At 35.2% G+C, this 15,185-nt stretch overlaps 1 protein-coding gene and 1 long non-coding RNA gene across 2 annotated transcripts in view; both read left to right on the top strand.

Moving 5' to 3' along the window:
- The first annotated feature begins 2,280 nt into the window (after nt 1-2,280).
- PKD1L3 (polycystin 1 like 3, transient receptor potential channel interacting) overlaps nt 2,281-15,185 on the top strand; it is a 56,492-nt gene continuing 43,587 nt past the window's right edge. Inside the window, exons 1-3 of the mRNA XM_051973532.1 lie at nt 2,281-2,581; nt 7,014-7,123; nt 14,466-14,546. Coding sequence (XP_051829492.1) covers nt 2,296-2,581; nt 7,014-7,123; nt 14,466-14,546 — 477 coding nt within the window. The 5' untranslated portion in view covers nt 2,281-2,295. The remainder of the gene's footprint in view (nt 2,582-7,013; nt 7,124-14,465; nt 14,547-15,185) is intronic.
- LOC127547717 (uncharacterized) lies at nt 7,971-12,779 on the top strand. Its single transcript, XR_007950256.1, has 3 exons — nt 7,971-8,086; nt 9,517-9,563; nt 12,543-12,779. It is a non-coding gene; the product is annotated as an uncharacterized LOC127547717 (long non-coding RNA).

The following is a 15,185-nucleotide window of genomic DNA, read 5'->3' as shown; positions in this document are numbered from 1 at the left end:
TAGTTCTTTTTCTGGATGGAGATGGCATTTTCTATTAGGATTGCTTTGAATCATTGAATCACTGAGAAGAACCAAGTCTTTCATATTTGATCATCACACATTCTTGCTATCATTGTATACAATATATTCCTGGTTCTGCTTGTTTTGCTCAGCCTCAGTTTATGTAAATCTGAAAAGACTTTTTCTAAGGGTAATAGTTGGCAGGAGAGTAGACGTGGAGACAGAACTAGTCAAAACTAAAGCCAAAGCTTCTTTGCTCCACCTCCATCCTAAGCATTTTCTTCTCATAAGAGAAGTAGGGAGTTGAATGTGGGAGTTAGTTCAACTTGAATTCTAGACTCAATACAATTTCTAGAATAACCTCCCACTTCAACTAGAATGCTAACTTAAATATCATCCCTAAGTATAATCAAGTTTTCTCAGCCTATTAGGTCAAACTTCCAGTCTCATGTTTTTTCATTTCACCTAATGGCTTTCAAAGACATTTTATACTGAGTCTAAGATCTTTTGACTAATTGAAATATGTTCTCACCTAGTTGAAGAATCAGAGCTAAAATGGGATAGGTGATGTAGACCTCATCCTTACATGTAGACATTTAGACAACAGTTTGTCTAAAAAAGAAAATATAAGAGTTTGTTGGACTGGAAATTCAATATGAGTCAGCACTGTGATGCAGCAGCCAAAAAACACTAATGCAATCTTGAGCTACAAACTTCTAGGACTAAGGAGGTAATAAATGAACTTTCTCTTTGTCTGACTTCTCAAGGGTTTTATTCCTTGGACTACAATTTACCTTCTTTTAAATTCTGAGTGTCCCAGATTTTGGAGAGAATGGAATTTCCTTTATCTTGGGCACAAAATTTCTGCTTTGGAAAGGTTTGATAGATCATGGGGATCAAAGAAAATGACTAGTTCTCCATCTTGTTACTCATGTGACCTGGAAACTCCCACCTAGGAATGATTTAGATGTACACAATCCCAAATATCTAGGTATAGTAGGAATTACAAAAAACCTACTTCTCCTTCAACAAATGGTGCCTTCCCCAGCAGCAGCAAGATAAGCTCTACTTCTTCAGTCCTTTTCGGTGATCTTTTGCAAATCAAAAGCAACTCTTCGATAATTTAAATAATCTAGCCCAGCTGCCCTGAAGAAAGACAGGACATTTGAATGCCATGACTCACTTGGTGGGCTACATATCCTTGAAGTACCAGGGAAGAGAGTAAGCAGATAGGATTTATCCTTCATAATACAATAGTCCAGAAAGAGGGCATTCTCACTGTGCCTTCAAAGATCTTCAGAGGAGAAAGAGCTGTAGAATCCAGGTGTACATTTTCAAAAGAACAGAGTCATTTGGAACTCATTCAACAAAGATGCTGATATGCTTCCTTCCCTACTCCCTAAACGCCTTCCACCTCCCCACCCCCCCCAAGCCCTGTTATATGCTGTTAGCTGGTGTCCTGGGAAAAGTGACAAACACCACTCACAATAACTAGAATTAAAAATTGTGTGGAAAGTTAAGTGACTAGAAGTCAACTCATCAATGAAAATGAACAGAACTTGTAGGACAAACTCCTACCTGCAGAGAACTAAGGAAAATTACAAATGAAAGACAGGAGAGAATGATAGGGAAGATGGCAGATCCTTGCTTCCTCCCTTGCTGGAGTTTCAGATAGGACAGGATTGTTGAATGTAGAGAGAAGCATCTATGATATCTAAGGACTTAGATAAAAATCTGGGTTTGTTTTTTTTTTTTTGGGGGGGGGGGCTATTTGGTTTTTTTTTTTCATTAACTTACAAAAAAACATTGTGTTATGGTTTTTGAATCTAGTGATCCTACGTCCAGTAAGAGAGGCTAGTGGGCTACTATCATGGCAATGACAGGTGCTGACATTTCCAGATTACACCTGGGTAAGGGGCAATAAGCCGATAGGGGAGAAATCCCTAAAATGTAGCTATATCCCTTATATCAGGAGGAAGCCTCTAGGTCAAGAGCTACACAATTTATATTAAGTAAATAATGGCTTAATCCATAGGCAGGGCGTTATCCAGATACATAGACACAGGTGGGGTTGCCTCTTCAAAGATCCATGGATTTGTTATTCTCATTTATTTACCCTTTGGCTTAGAGGAACTTGATCCTTTAAATTAAAAAAAAAAAAAGCTTTTGTTCCTTCTTGCATTATCTACAATTCCCCCCAACACACATGACAAAAGCACCAGATGTATGTTTAAAAGGACCAGGTATCTGCTAAAGAGTGCAGACCAGTCATTTTTTGGTTCTGGGTCAGGGAGGATGATGTTCCGAACAGGGATCTGGCTTTGGCTCTGCATTGGACAAAATGTTTTAAGAGGAGGAGGACTAAATTACCAAAAGCAACATAGAAAAAGTGACTGCTATCAACTTAACAGGGTTCACTGCTCATTCGAGGGAGCACAGAACTATTGCCATAGACAGGGGGGTCAATTGATGACCATGTGGAATCAGGACATTAAAAATCATCTCAAAGATTACCTGGAAGAAGGAAAGAAGTGGTGGATTAGGCCAGATTCCGATCCATTGATAAAGAAGAAGAGAAAAGGTAAAGTATCAAGGAGTACAACAACTTCTTTACTTAGTATTCTGATCCTCTGCTTTCAGTCCTATAACTCTACTTTGTCCACTGACTTTTTCAGTGTCTTTGTTTAAATTACTTCAGTTCATCCCTTATTCCTCTGAACTGTGAAATGATAATTCCATTCAACAAATGTGCATGAAGCACCTACTATCTCACCTCTGATGCTGCCATTTTTGTGACTTGAAACACATCCTCAAACCTCCTGGGTCTCTATTTCTTCATCTGTAAAGTAAGGGTGTTAGGTTAACAGGACTCAGAGGTCTTTTCCAGCCCTAAATATATGATGCTATGATCTTGTATGCAAGAAGCATAATAATACCTGTTTCTTATTTTAAAAAAATTTTTTGCATTTATATATAATTCCTCCTGCTTCCTCTCCCTACCCTCTTTCCCAAACATGACAAAAGCATTAGATATGCTATGTGTTAGCCACTCACTGGTTTTGGTTCTGTTTGTAGAAAAAAAAATCATATTTTCTAATCAATACAAAGTTGATTAAACAATGTTCAGAATCAAATTAGTTAAAGCTTGGGAAAGAAGCACCCATAAATCCTAATCTAATCATAGTTTTTCCTACTCAAAAAATCCTCTTCCAATTATATGGCAAGATGTACCATATACTTCCTTATATATTTCCTAAATAAGTCAGTTACCTCATTTTTCTGCTCTCCAATGGGTCTAAATGGGAGGGAAAGTCAACTGTCTCCTTCCTTAGATGATTTGAGTCTCATACAATGTAACTGAGCTCTTTAGGGCAGATTTAATTAGGGAGAGTTGTCTCATTAGAGAATCTCACTTTCATTTTAGGAATTTGAACATTGTCTCACTTCTAGAGAGGAAATCATTTAAAATGTCACAGGAATAACAGGGATAAATTGATTTATGATATTCTCATAGAATAGAAAAAGGTCTTCCACAAAATGGGATCTTATGACTGGACCCACCTCTTGGCTCGATCGCCACAATTTCAGTGACCTTGAGTTGTCTCCTCTAAATCTGTTTCCCAAATGAGAGGAGTCAGACTAGATAAGATGATTTCTCTTCATATCTGTGATTGATATGTATTTATCACAATAATAATAAGAACTACCTTTTATAGAGTGCTTACTATGTGCCAGGCAGTGTGCTAAGAGTTTTACAATTAGATGACATGTAAAAGGGGTAGAGAGCCAGACTCAAAGACATGAAAGCCTGCCTCTGACATATTCTGCCTGTGTTGTCCTGGATAAGTGCTGTAAGTAACTGTCTGAGTTGCAGAGAAAGTATCATCTTTTAGTGGTAGGTACAGGAATTGCCTAAACGAGTGCACTCACGTATCTCATTTCCTCTTCATCTAGCTGAGAGTAAATCTTACCTTTATGTCATGGTTCTCAAAGTGAACCCCTTCAGAGTCTGTCCTAAAGATTAGGACCTATCTGTCTCCAGGGGTCAGGATTTCTTGGTTAAAAAGGAAAGGTAACATCATGTATCTTCTCTGAATAAGGTGCCCAGTACAATATGTTTTTTTCTGACCTCCAGAATTCTATCTTAGAGAATTCTCTTTACTTAATATATTTAGATCTAGGAACTCTAGAATCAGGAATCAGGAAGATGAGGGGATCACTGTGCTGGAAGCTCAGAGGATTAAGGACTGTAGATCTTTAGAGACACATAGAAGACTCTTCTTCAGCAAAGATGAGGAACTCTGTTGCCTGCTCAATGGCAGAAAAAAAAGTCAAAATTAATATTAACTCAGGCTCATAAATTCTTCCTGTTGAATTGGAAAGGTAGAACAAAAATGTTTAATAGGAGTTGAAATTCCAAGTGTATGAGAAATGATGATTTAAAGCCTCCAGTCAAGCTAATTATATTTTAGGGCATTGAAAGAACTAGTAACTATGATTGCTGAGATGTTGTCAGTGGATTCTAAAAGATGATCTGTGAGAAATGCCACAGGCCTGATGAAGGATAACATTCCAGTTTTCAGAATGGGGAAAACACCGATTTTTGTAAAGCATTTAACAGAGTATTTCATACTAATTTTGTGGGGAAAATGGAGAGATGGGATAGATGATTGTGGACTTAGAGGGGTTCAGAACTAATTGAATAAACATTGAGTGATCATGACATTGATTAAAGGATCAATATCAACTTAGAAGATCTCTAATTCCCCAATGATCTGTCCTTGGTGCTGTGAAGTTTGATATTTTTATTAATGACTTGGACAAAGGCATAAATAAACATTCAAGGATATTTATCAAGTTTTCAGATGACACAGTGCTGCAAGGCATACTTAACTCACTGGCTGAAAGAGATAGGATGTTAAGATTATAGACTCAGATGATGGGCTGAATGCAGTAAGATTAAACTGAATACAAATGAATGTAAAGACTATACTTGGATTCAAAAATTCAACTTAATCAAAAAAGAAATGGATATTCAGCAGTTTGAGTTTTAAAAGATCTAGAGTTTATTTGTAAATCGATCACTCAATAGAAGTCAACTCATTGTCCAAAAAGTCAAAATTTAGTTTCCAAAATAAGGAAAGTTGTGATAGTCCCATATATTCATTCTTGATCAGACTACACCTGGATTACTGCACTCAGTTTCAGGCACCATATTCTAAGAAGTACATTAGCTAGCCTGAGTGTAGCAAGAGTAAATTGTGATGTAGAGGGTGAAGGTATTAGAGATCATATTAAGATTATTTTGATTAATTGAAGAAACCAGGAATGTTTAATCTAGAGAATAGAAGACTTAGGGCATAGAAGACATCTTCAAATACTTGAAGAATTGAAATAAAGAAGAGATGTCAAATTTGTTCTTCTTAGACATGGAAGCATGATAAGGCACAGTTAGTAAAAGTTGCAGAAAGGCATATTGAGCCTTGATGTAAGGGAAAACTTCCTACAAATTAGAACCAGTCAAAAATATAATGGGTTTCCTCAGACTATTCTACCTCACTGCCTGACTTCAAGCAAATATCAGATGATGATGTATCTGCATCGTTATTTATAGCAAATATTTTTATTCAGGTTGCAGTAGATGGCATCTGAAGTCTCTGCCAACTCTGAGATTCTGTAACCTTGTGATCATGAATGTAGGGGCTATATTAGACATTATCATCATCCTTGGGAAATTAATTTCTAAAGCCTTAAGACAAAGGCTATGTTTTAAAGACAGGCCCTAAGATTTAGGGCTAGAAGGGGCATTTTATTGGTCAGTTAGATCTATCTTTTTCTACCCTACAATTTTGTAAATGAGGAAAGTGATAAAATGTGAAATAAAACTCAGACCTCTTTCCTCCATTTGACCAGAAGTTAATTAGCAGATTTGTGCATCTCAGATTGGTATTATTTATTGACTACTAACAGGAATGATCATCTGGACCTGCTCTCTCTTTCACAGAAGTCTCTGCCAACATCTTCACAAGATCTGGGCTTTCCCCTTCCAACAGATGCACATATGTGATCAGAAATTTGGATTTAGTTTCATCCAAAGTAGACCTTTGTTCAAAAGAACATTTTTTCATTTGTCAAGGAGGTAAGTGATAAATCTGTTTTAAGTTGTCAGAAATATATATGAGGTTTCAGAGAGTAAAATGTGTATATATGTATGTATGTGTATATATGCATGTATGTACATGAGAAATATATGAGATTCCAGAGATTAAAATATGTATATATGTATGTATGTATATTTGATGATAGGGGCTGTACTTTTGCCCTTTTTGTAATCCCAGGGTTTAGCATAATGCCTGGTACATAGTAGATGCTTAATAAATTATACATACACACATGTATATGTGTATATATGTATATGTGTATTAAATGTACTAGACAGATGGAATTAGAAGAATGGATGAAGGGAAGAAAGTTGGAATTTTGATTTTTTAAAGATTGATGAAAATAATAAAATATGAATAACTAGATCAACTACCTTGCATGAATGAATCATGGTAGGTGGGATACAGTGTTTTTATTTTAATCTTTATATATAAATTTGATCTTTACATATAAATTTTGTATTTCCATATACAAAGTAGAACAGAAAAAAAATTCACTAAATTTTCATATCCTTTGATTCAGCAATCCAATGCAAGTCAAAGAAAGAAAGATTCATATATAACAAAATATTCATAGTAGAGAATGGAAATGAAGTGTGTACCCATTGACTAAAAGGGGCTAGGTAAGTTATAATATATGATGAATATGAATAATTCAGAAAAAAGTGAGTTTATAGGAATTGTCACAGAGTGGAGAAAGTAGAATTCAATTCAGTATTTAGCGTTTATCATTTCCTATGTTCTTTCAAGATTCAAATCTTGAAAAATTCTCTATTTTGGCTTTTAAACACCTTTATAATTGTCCTCTTCTCACCTTTTTAGTTTTCTCATATCTTACTCCCCTTCTCATAGAAGAAGGGATGAATTTAAGAGAAGAATATAATGATTTCCACTTTGTATGTATTGAGTTTGAGATGTTTATTGGCTATCCAGGTAAAGATGTCCCAGAGGCGGTCAGAGATGTGAGACTGGACCTCAGCAGAGAGATGAAGGATAAATAGATAAACTGGAAGTCAGCAGCACAAGGGATAGTTATTGAAATCCTGGGAGCTAATGAGATGCCAAGAATATAGAGACAAAAGAGAAGAAAACCAAAGACAGAGCCATAGCTTTACTAATATATGGGGGATGGGACATGGATTATGAATCCCATAAAGGAGAATGCATATGTGTGCATGATGAAACCAGTGTTTTTATATACATGTGAAATCTCCTGGTGGGTATATGTGTGTATGTATGTATATACACTTATTATATATACATGTGTGTGTTAATGTAGGAGAATTTTTTTAGGAAGTTATAATTAAGGTAACAAAATTTTTATTAAAATTTTGTTATGACAATAAATAGTGATTTAAAACTAAATGGCAAATTTATCTAAAGCTAGGAACATTTTAAAGGCAAACTTTCTTATTATAAAAATCTACCATGTTATATAGGTCAATACTGATTTTTCTTAGAGGGACTTTTTAAAAATAGGTATTTGCCCTTAAATATAAATTGTTTCCAATATTTCATTTTATAATTGTCTGACTACCATTTGCTTTTTTTTTTTCCCTGATTGCTAACCTAGCTGCTTTTTCTAATATGATGTGATCCTAATGTAAGGTATGACTTTGGGCAACACTAGATAAGTTTCTTCTGCATTCTTAGGTTATTGTTCCAAAGAACAATAGCCAGATTAAAAATTGTTGTTTTTATTTTTCTCTATTGTTACTTTAGTGAAGAACACGATTTTTCAAAGACTGTCTCACAGCAAGAGCTATTGATATAATAGTTTATTTTCCACTTTGGATTCCAAATAGATGCCTTTCGGAACCATCCACATGACAACCATACAAGAGACAGAAAGGATGCCCCAGTTAACCCAACAATCAAGGGGAAAAAGTGGGAAATCTCTAAGATGAAAAATGAGATTGTCTCAGGTACTAGTTTTTTTCCTTCATAATAAATCTTTCCTCTCGGTAGCATGCTAGATATCAGAATTTACACAGAAATTTCTACAGTAATGCATAAGTCTCTTACATTGTCATTTATGGTTTGATAATGAATGATTCAGCCCAAGGGCATGACAGTGATTATTTCATTTTTAAATAGTGGAAATGAAATTGCTTTCTTCTTTCACATTGCTAGAATCATGCTTCAAATTCAAATAACAGGAGAAATATGCTTCTATCATTTAATATTCCTGTACTTCATATACAAATCTAGCAAAAAGTATTACCTTGAAACTCCCTCTGGTCAAATGAAATGCATAGCTCCCTCAGAAACAATGCTGTCATCTCAATTCAAGTACCCAGATGAGAAGGGCAAAGTAAGGTGTTTCTGTAGTCCTAAGCATTAAGACAAACTCAGAAGCACAAAACCCAAAAGAAATCTGAGCTAAACATTATGAAAAATGTTAATAACACTTTCAATATAAATACTGTACTGTACTCATACAGTCCTTTGACTTTATATTTATACCCTTCCTTGAGGACATTGCCATCTTGATAGGAAATAAGGGCTAAGAAAGCCAAAAAAAAAAAAAAAATGTGTTAGCCCACAAACTTTTTTTGTAGGCTGATAGTTTTTAGTTATTTCCAAGTATATAAAATTACATAGGGAAAAGGGGAGGAAAACATATATTTGTTAAATACCTACTATGTACCATTTATCAAATGCCTACTGTGTGCCAGACACAGTGCTAAGCACTTTACGGATATTATCTCATTGATCATCTCGGTGAGGCAGGTGCTGTAATATTCCTCATTTTAACAGTTGTAAAAACTAAAGGAGAATGAGGCTGTCCCACTGACAGTAAGTAGAACCTAATAATAGTTAGCATTTCTATAATATTCAAAAGTTTGCAGGCTTTTAAGAAATATTATTTCATTTTATACTTACAACAACCCCTTGAAGTAGAGGCTGGTATTAATCATTCCATTTTGCAGACAAGGTAACTGAAGTAGACAGGCTAAGTGATAACCTGTGGTCACACAGTTAATAAGTTTCACAGGCAAGATTTGAATACAGATCTTCCTAAGTTTAGCACTCTCTCCAGGACACCACATAAGAGCATTATCTAGCTCTCATTCTCTCTCTCTATCTACTTACACATCTTTGTGAAAATCAACATCATTTCCCTTAAATGGTCCTTTTTACCTATAATAAATAATTAATAGGGAAATGATTTCATGGCAATATTCATACGCTGTTGGTTTTAGAATTAGCCTGACAGCCAGTAGGGCACCAATAGCTTCAAATACTTAAATCAAATGATTTTAAAGATCCAAGATTAGATGTATTCAAAGAAGATCTAGATATTTCTTTCCACAGTCTTGACTTCTTGAATTCTTTTTTCTTCCTCTAACAGACCATCATCTTTCATCCAGATGTCAACAGATCACTGACATTTCTCAAGTAAGTGCTTTATGCTTCTAACATGCATGGAGTGAGTCTAGTTTCTCTCTTACGAAGAGTAATCCTGCTATAATTGTGCTGGCATTGCTGTATTTTATTCTATGTGGATGTGACTATCTTCTATACTATTCCATAATTATTCTGCCTGTGAAGAAGGCTAGGGACAGAGACTGGCCTATGATCTCTTTGGTATAGAGATATTCCAAATTCCATAATTTACAGACTTCCAGACTTTCCCACAGTTCTGAGTGGTTGAGGGACTTGGCAGAGAACTCACAAATTCTCCATTTTGAAATTGTCTTCTGGGTTTCTCAGTCAGTTCTATTCACTACAGCAGAAATTCTTAATCTTCTTGTGTAGTAGAACTCTTTGTCAGCTGAGAATCGGAAGGACCCCTTCACAAACAAAGGTTTTTAAATAAAACAAAATACTAGAGATTTCTAAGGAAACTAATCTTATTTAAATAGTTGTGTGTATACACATGTGTATATGTGTATTGCATATATATAAATATATGCATGTTTACACAGGTTCTTAACTTAGGTTCTATATACTTTAAATAGAAGAAGAATTACCTTTGTAAGTGCAAATCTGGCATCAGACACTGGATAAATCATTGAACCTTGTTTACCTCAGTTTACTCATCTGTAAAATGAATTGGAGAAGCAAATGGCAAACCATTTGCCAAGAAATCCCCAAATAGGATCACAACGAGTTGTATATGATTGAATAATAAGACCCTTGTTTAAGAAATATATATTAATACTATCCTATCTCTCATGAAGGAGATTTCAAATATGAAAAATAAATGGTCATTCTTATTTCCATGGCTCACCAAAAGGCAATTTATACATAGCAATCATAGTTTTTGCAAGATATAGCTGGCGACAGTTGGTTCATGTTTCTAAAATAAAGTATGTTGAGGAAAGCCTTGTATCCCTTCACTGGCTGCCTACCCCATTTCCTTGCGTGTAGGAGGCACAATTTAACTAATTGAACATGGATGGACATGGACGAGTTGAACATGAATACAGCAGTTTACAAATAAAATTCCTCACAGTTGGTTCTCAGTGAACCTTACGCAAATGAAGAATAAAGTGAAAGGCTACAGTGGGGAAGAAAGAAAGGTTTTGACTTTCTCTATCCAGGGTATTAAATAACCAACCAGCTGGGTGAACCATCCTTTCATGGTACAGGTGCTGAAACACTCCATTCTTCCCACTCTTTTGTTTCTTTTGGTCTATGATTTTACAGGCATATAGAAACTTTTATAAAGATGCAGATTAGCATTAGTCTTTGTATAGTCTTAAAGACTAAAGGACGCTGAGAAATTGACTTGCCCAGAGTCACATAACCAATATGACTCTTGTCAAACTCATTCTTTCTGAATTTTATATGAGATTCATTCATTTATTCTTGGAAAGAACATTTAGCAAGAATCAGGACACCCTAGTTTTTATTTTGGATCTGCCACTATTTTATTGTGTGATCTTGAGAAAAATCACTTTTTTGGATTTCAGTTTCCTTTTCCACAAAAAGTGGATCAGGAATAGAATCAAGAAGATTTTTGTTCAGGCATGGATTGAGCTAGATGATGTGTGAGGTCCCTTTCAAACTCTGATACTTCTGTATCCAGCCTAGTGGGAGGGCCTGCTACATTTGGATTTCCAAAAAGTAATCCTGAGGGTTTTCTTATCTATTGTGCTTAGTTTGAGTCTCCACTGGATGTGTTCCATCCCAACTCCTCCACAGTTAAATGCCAGTAATTAATATCCCAGTTCCTTTCATAGATTGGCTTCTACAAAAATACATTTATTTCAAAGATATAGAAAAAACAAATTATAAACAGTAACCCCCACCTTTCTCCTCAACATCTCATGGGTATATTCTCCTCCACTATGTGATCTCTTAGCACAGTACCTAAATAACATTCAAAAATAGCACCTCTATGAGATGAGTCCTTGTCTCAGTTGCTCCTGAGCTGGGATTCCAAAGATTATCCCCCACAATAGTCACTTCTTGCTCTTTAGGATATTGATGATTCACTGGCCATGGAACCCACATCTTGACATCAGGATGCTAAAATGTCCTCCTACCTTTCAGATTCACAAAGCCAGAGGTTCCGATCTCTTTTACCTATATGGGAAAAGTACAAAAACAAAGACCAAGGACCAAGGTTCATTTCTCAGGGCCATAGGTCTTCAGAAGAGAGAAGAATCCACAGACTCTCTTTACAGCATAGTGTTTCATCAGATGCTATGAACAAAAAAATCACCAAATATGGACTGAACAAGAGAGATGGCAATTACAAGTTTTGAATGACCCCACAATCAATGTGACTCCCATTTACCACATGGTTAGCAGAGCAGAACCAGTTCCAGAATGTCTGTGCAAGTCTCTCTAAGGCACTTGGCTCCCGGGCCATCATCTCTCTCCCAGAAGCAGGAAGTTCCATCAATATAGACAAGCAGATGGGTTCTGCAAATGTGCCAGACCCCAGTTATACATCCAAGTGGTAAAATTCTGGACTCTGAGTCTATGCTCAAAACAACTTTAGTTGTTGATTATTCTTTGTAACTCCATTAGAATAAAAAAGGTTTTTTTTTTCCTTTTTTTCAGTAATTTTCTTAACACATTGCCTCTTCCCTAGAAACCCTACAATGAATAACCAAGTACTCTATATCATAAGATCATAGAATTAAACCTTAGGATTAATTGTACCCAGCCCCCTATTTTATAGATAAAGAGAATGAGGTTCAGAGAGGGGAAGTCATTTTCCCATGGTCACATAGCTAGTAAATGTCAAAGGTAGGATATGTATCCAGGTCTCCCTAATTACAACTGCCCCTCAGCTGGTGCAAAGATCTAACTTCTGGCATTGCAAAAAAGGAGAGAAAAATTAAATAAAATCTCTCATTTCTATAACTATTTGCAAAAGCATATCCTTTCATTTATTATCATTTTCTTTATATTTTCTAGTCAACAACCTTGTGCCAAGAAATATCCAATATCCTGATTTCATCAACAATGCCCCAGACCACAGAGCAGATTCTGCTGGCAATATCTCCATTTGCCAGGCCGCCTCTCCCAATGACAACAACATTTAACAAGCCTACGTCTGAAAAACCTGTGTCAAAGATACCTGCAACCCCAAGAGAAGCACCAGCCCTGTCCATCTTTACAACTAATCCTCAAGTATCATTTCAGAATACTTCTGATCAGGTACAAATGGCCAATTAAAGTAAAGAGGCAATAAGGTTCAGTGGAAAGAGGACTGAATTTTAAGTCAAGAGATTGGGGTTCAATTCTTCACCATTACAACAAATGTCACCCTGGGCAAAGCACACCTCCATCTGAAAAATAGGGATAGTAATAATTCATGACTTAGAGATTTATTGTGAGTAAATTGCTTCATATAGACAAAAGTGCTTTATAAAAGTTATTATTATTATCTCCCGTATTATTCTGTGAAACCAAGGAAAGAAAAGTCTTCTTATTTTGCTAATGTCCTTAAAGATGGTAGAGCTGGAAAGTTCTTCTCTTTTCATCTCCAAATAGGACATTACCTTATCCATTGTTGGCAAAGAGACTGTTTCTGTTACTAAAAATATTGATGAAAATGAATTCTGTAATGTCTCAACCATATTTCAGCCTTTAATATTTCAGGATAAAAAGAACACAGAGATGTTCCAGGATGAAGCAGGCAAGATAGGGCAGGGCAGTTTATTTAAAGTTTTAATAGTATAAAATATAATAAAACAAAGATTTTTAAAAGTATCTCATAAAGTTTTACTATTAAAATATCTATCTTACCTATAAATAACTAAAAACTGTCACATTTCAGCCCTTAAATAGTCAAAAAAAGTAATAACATGTGAAAATGTATACCTTATTTCTAACTGCAGAAATAGAAATTAAAACACATATATAATAACATATACCTATTAGCAAAAATAAATAAAATTGTGAAACAGCACTAGAGGAGTAAATAAATAGGAAATTTTGAAAATCAGTGTCCTTTTTAGGAGAGTAATCTTGCAACATATAATAAGGACTATAAAACTGATCAGACTATTTGAAATAGTAATTCCATTTTAGGAATACCAAGAAAATAAACCAAAGGGGCAAAAAAAAGTGATTGTTTACAAAGATGCTCATGGCTTTACTATTGATCAGTGGTTCTCAAAATATGGTCTAGAGAATCCTGGGGATCTCTGAAACTCTTTTAGAGGGTCTACAAATTCAAAAATAGTTTTTATTTCCAATATGGTAAATGTGTATAAATATAATCCAGATAAACAAAAACTGTTTGGAGAGATTCCCAATAATTTTTAATTGGATAAAGATACTGAAAACAAAAGTTTGAGAACCACTGCTATTGATGATAGTGAAAAACTGGAAACAATCCTAATGTGCTCCCAATAAGGGAATGGCTAAACAAACTGATATAGTCATGCAATGAGGTAATGGACTTTGACAGAGGTATGAGGTGGCTAGGTGGTCTAACAGATAGAGCTCCTACCTTAGAGTCAGGAAAACTCATATTTCTGCATTCAAATTCCCTCCTCAGGTCCTTTATTCCCAGAGAGAAGAGCACAGTGAATAGAGCTCTGGACCTGAAGTCAAGAAGACATGAGCTCAAATCTTATTTTAAACTTATTAGCTATATAATCTTGTTCAAGTCACTTACCTGTTGTTTGTTCCCTAACTGTAAAATGGGATAATAATACTACTTCCTACCCCACCAAGGAGGTTGTGAGGATCAAATAGAATATTTGTTAAGCACTTAGCACATTGCCTTGTATATAAAAGGCCCTTAAATACTTGATCTCATCCCCCCTTTTCTCAGCAGATCCTAAGTGAAAAAATGGGAAACTTAACAAATCAATTCATGATTTTCAGTTGGTCCCCAAACTGCAGAGAGCTTGTGAGATCCTACAGAAGCTGATACAGTTTGCTTCCCCGTTTTCCAAGACAGTACAGGTAAGAAAATGAATTGAAGGGGTCAAGAGACACATTAAAGTCAAAAAGGAAAGAAAAGGAGAGAGGAGAATAAGAGAAAGTAAGAGTGAATATTTTAGTCGAAGTTTTGCCTCTGTCCCAGAGTGTCATAAAGTGCTCTGAACACAATAAACACTTTAAAAAGATGATTGTTTTTTGTTATTGTCACTGTTGCTGCAGCATCAAACCATTTCCTAGACTTTATTTAGATTAAATTTGAAGACTAGCCATTATTTCATTTTTAAAGAAAATTTTATTTTTTTTTTTAATCAATGAAAACCTGTCATTTCTTCCATCCATCTCCCACTTCCAACTCTGCCCACAAACACATTAAGAACAAGAGAAAAACAAAACAACTGTTACATGTATCAAGCAAAATTTACATTTCATGTCTCAATCTGTACCAACCCCATCACATCAGGAGGTAGGGAGCATGTCTCATCGTAATCCCTATGGAATCATGATTTGTTATTGTCCATTATATTTACAATGATACCTAATTATTTGTCTAATCATTAGTAATTTAGATCATTTTTAATATGGCTATTTATAGCTTGTATTTCTTCCTCTGAAAACTATTAATACCCTTTGCTTATTTATGGGACTGGCTTTTATTCTAAT

This window comes from Antechinus flavipes, chromosome 2 (assembly GCF_016432865.1).
Source record: "Antechinus flavipes isolate AdamAnt ecotype Samford, QLD, Australia chromosome 2, AdamAnt_v2, whole genome shotgun sequence".
Classification (NCBI taxonomy): Eukaryota; Metazoa; Chordata; class Mammalia; order Dasyuromorphia; family Dasyuridae; genus Antechinus; species Antechinus flavipes.
Note: the sequence above shows the minus strand (reverse complement) of the source record. Positions and strands in the feature narration are given on the sequence as shown.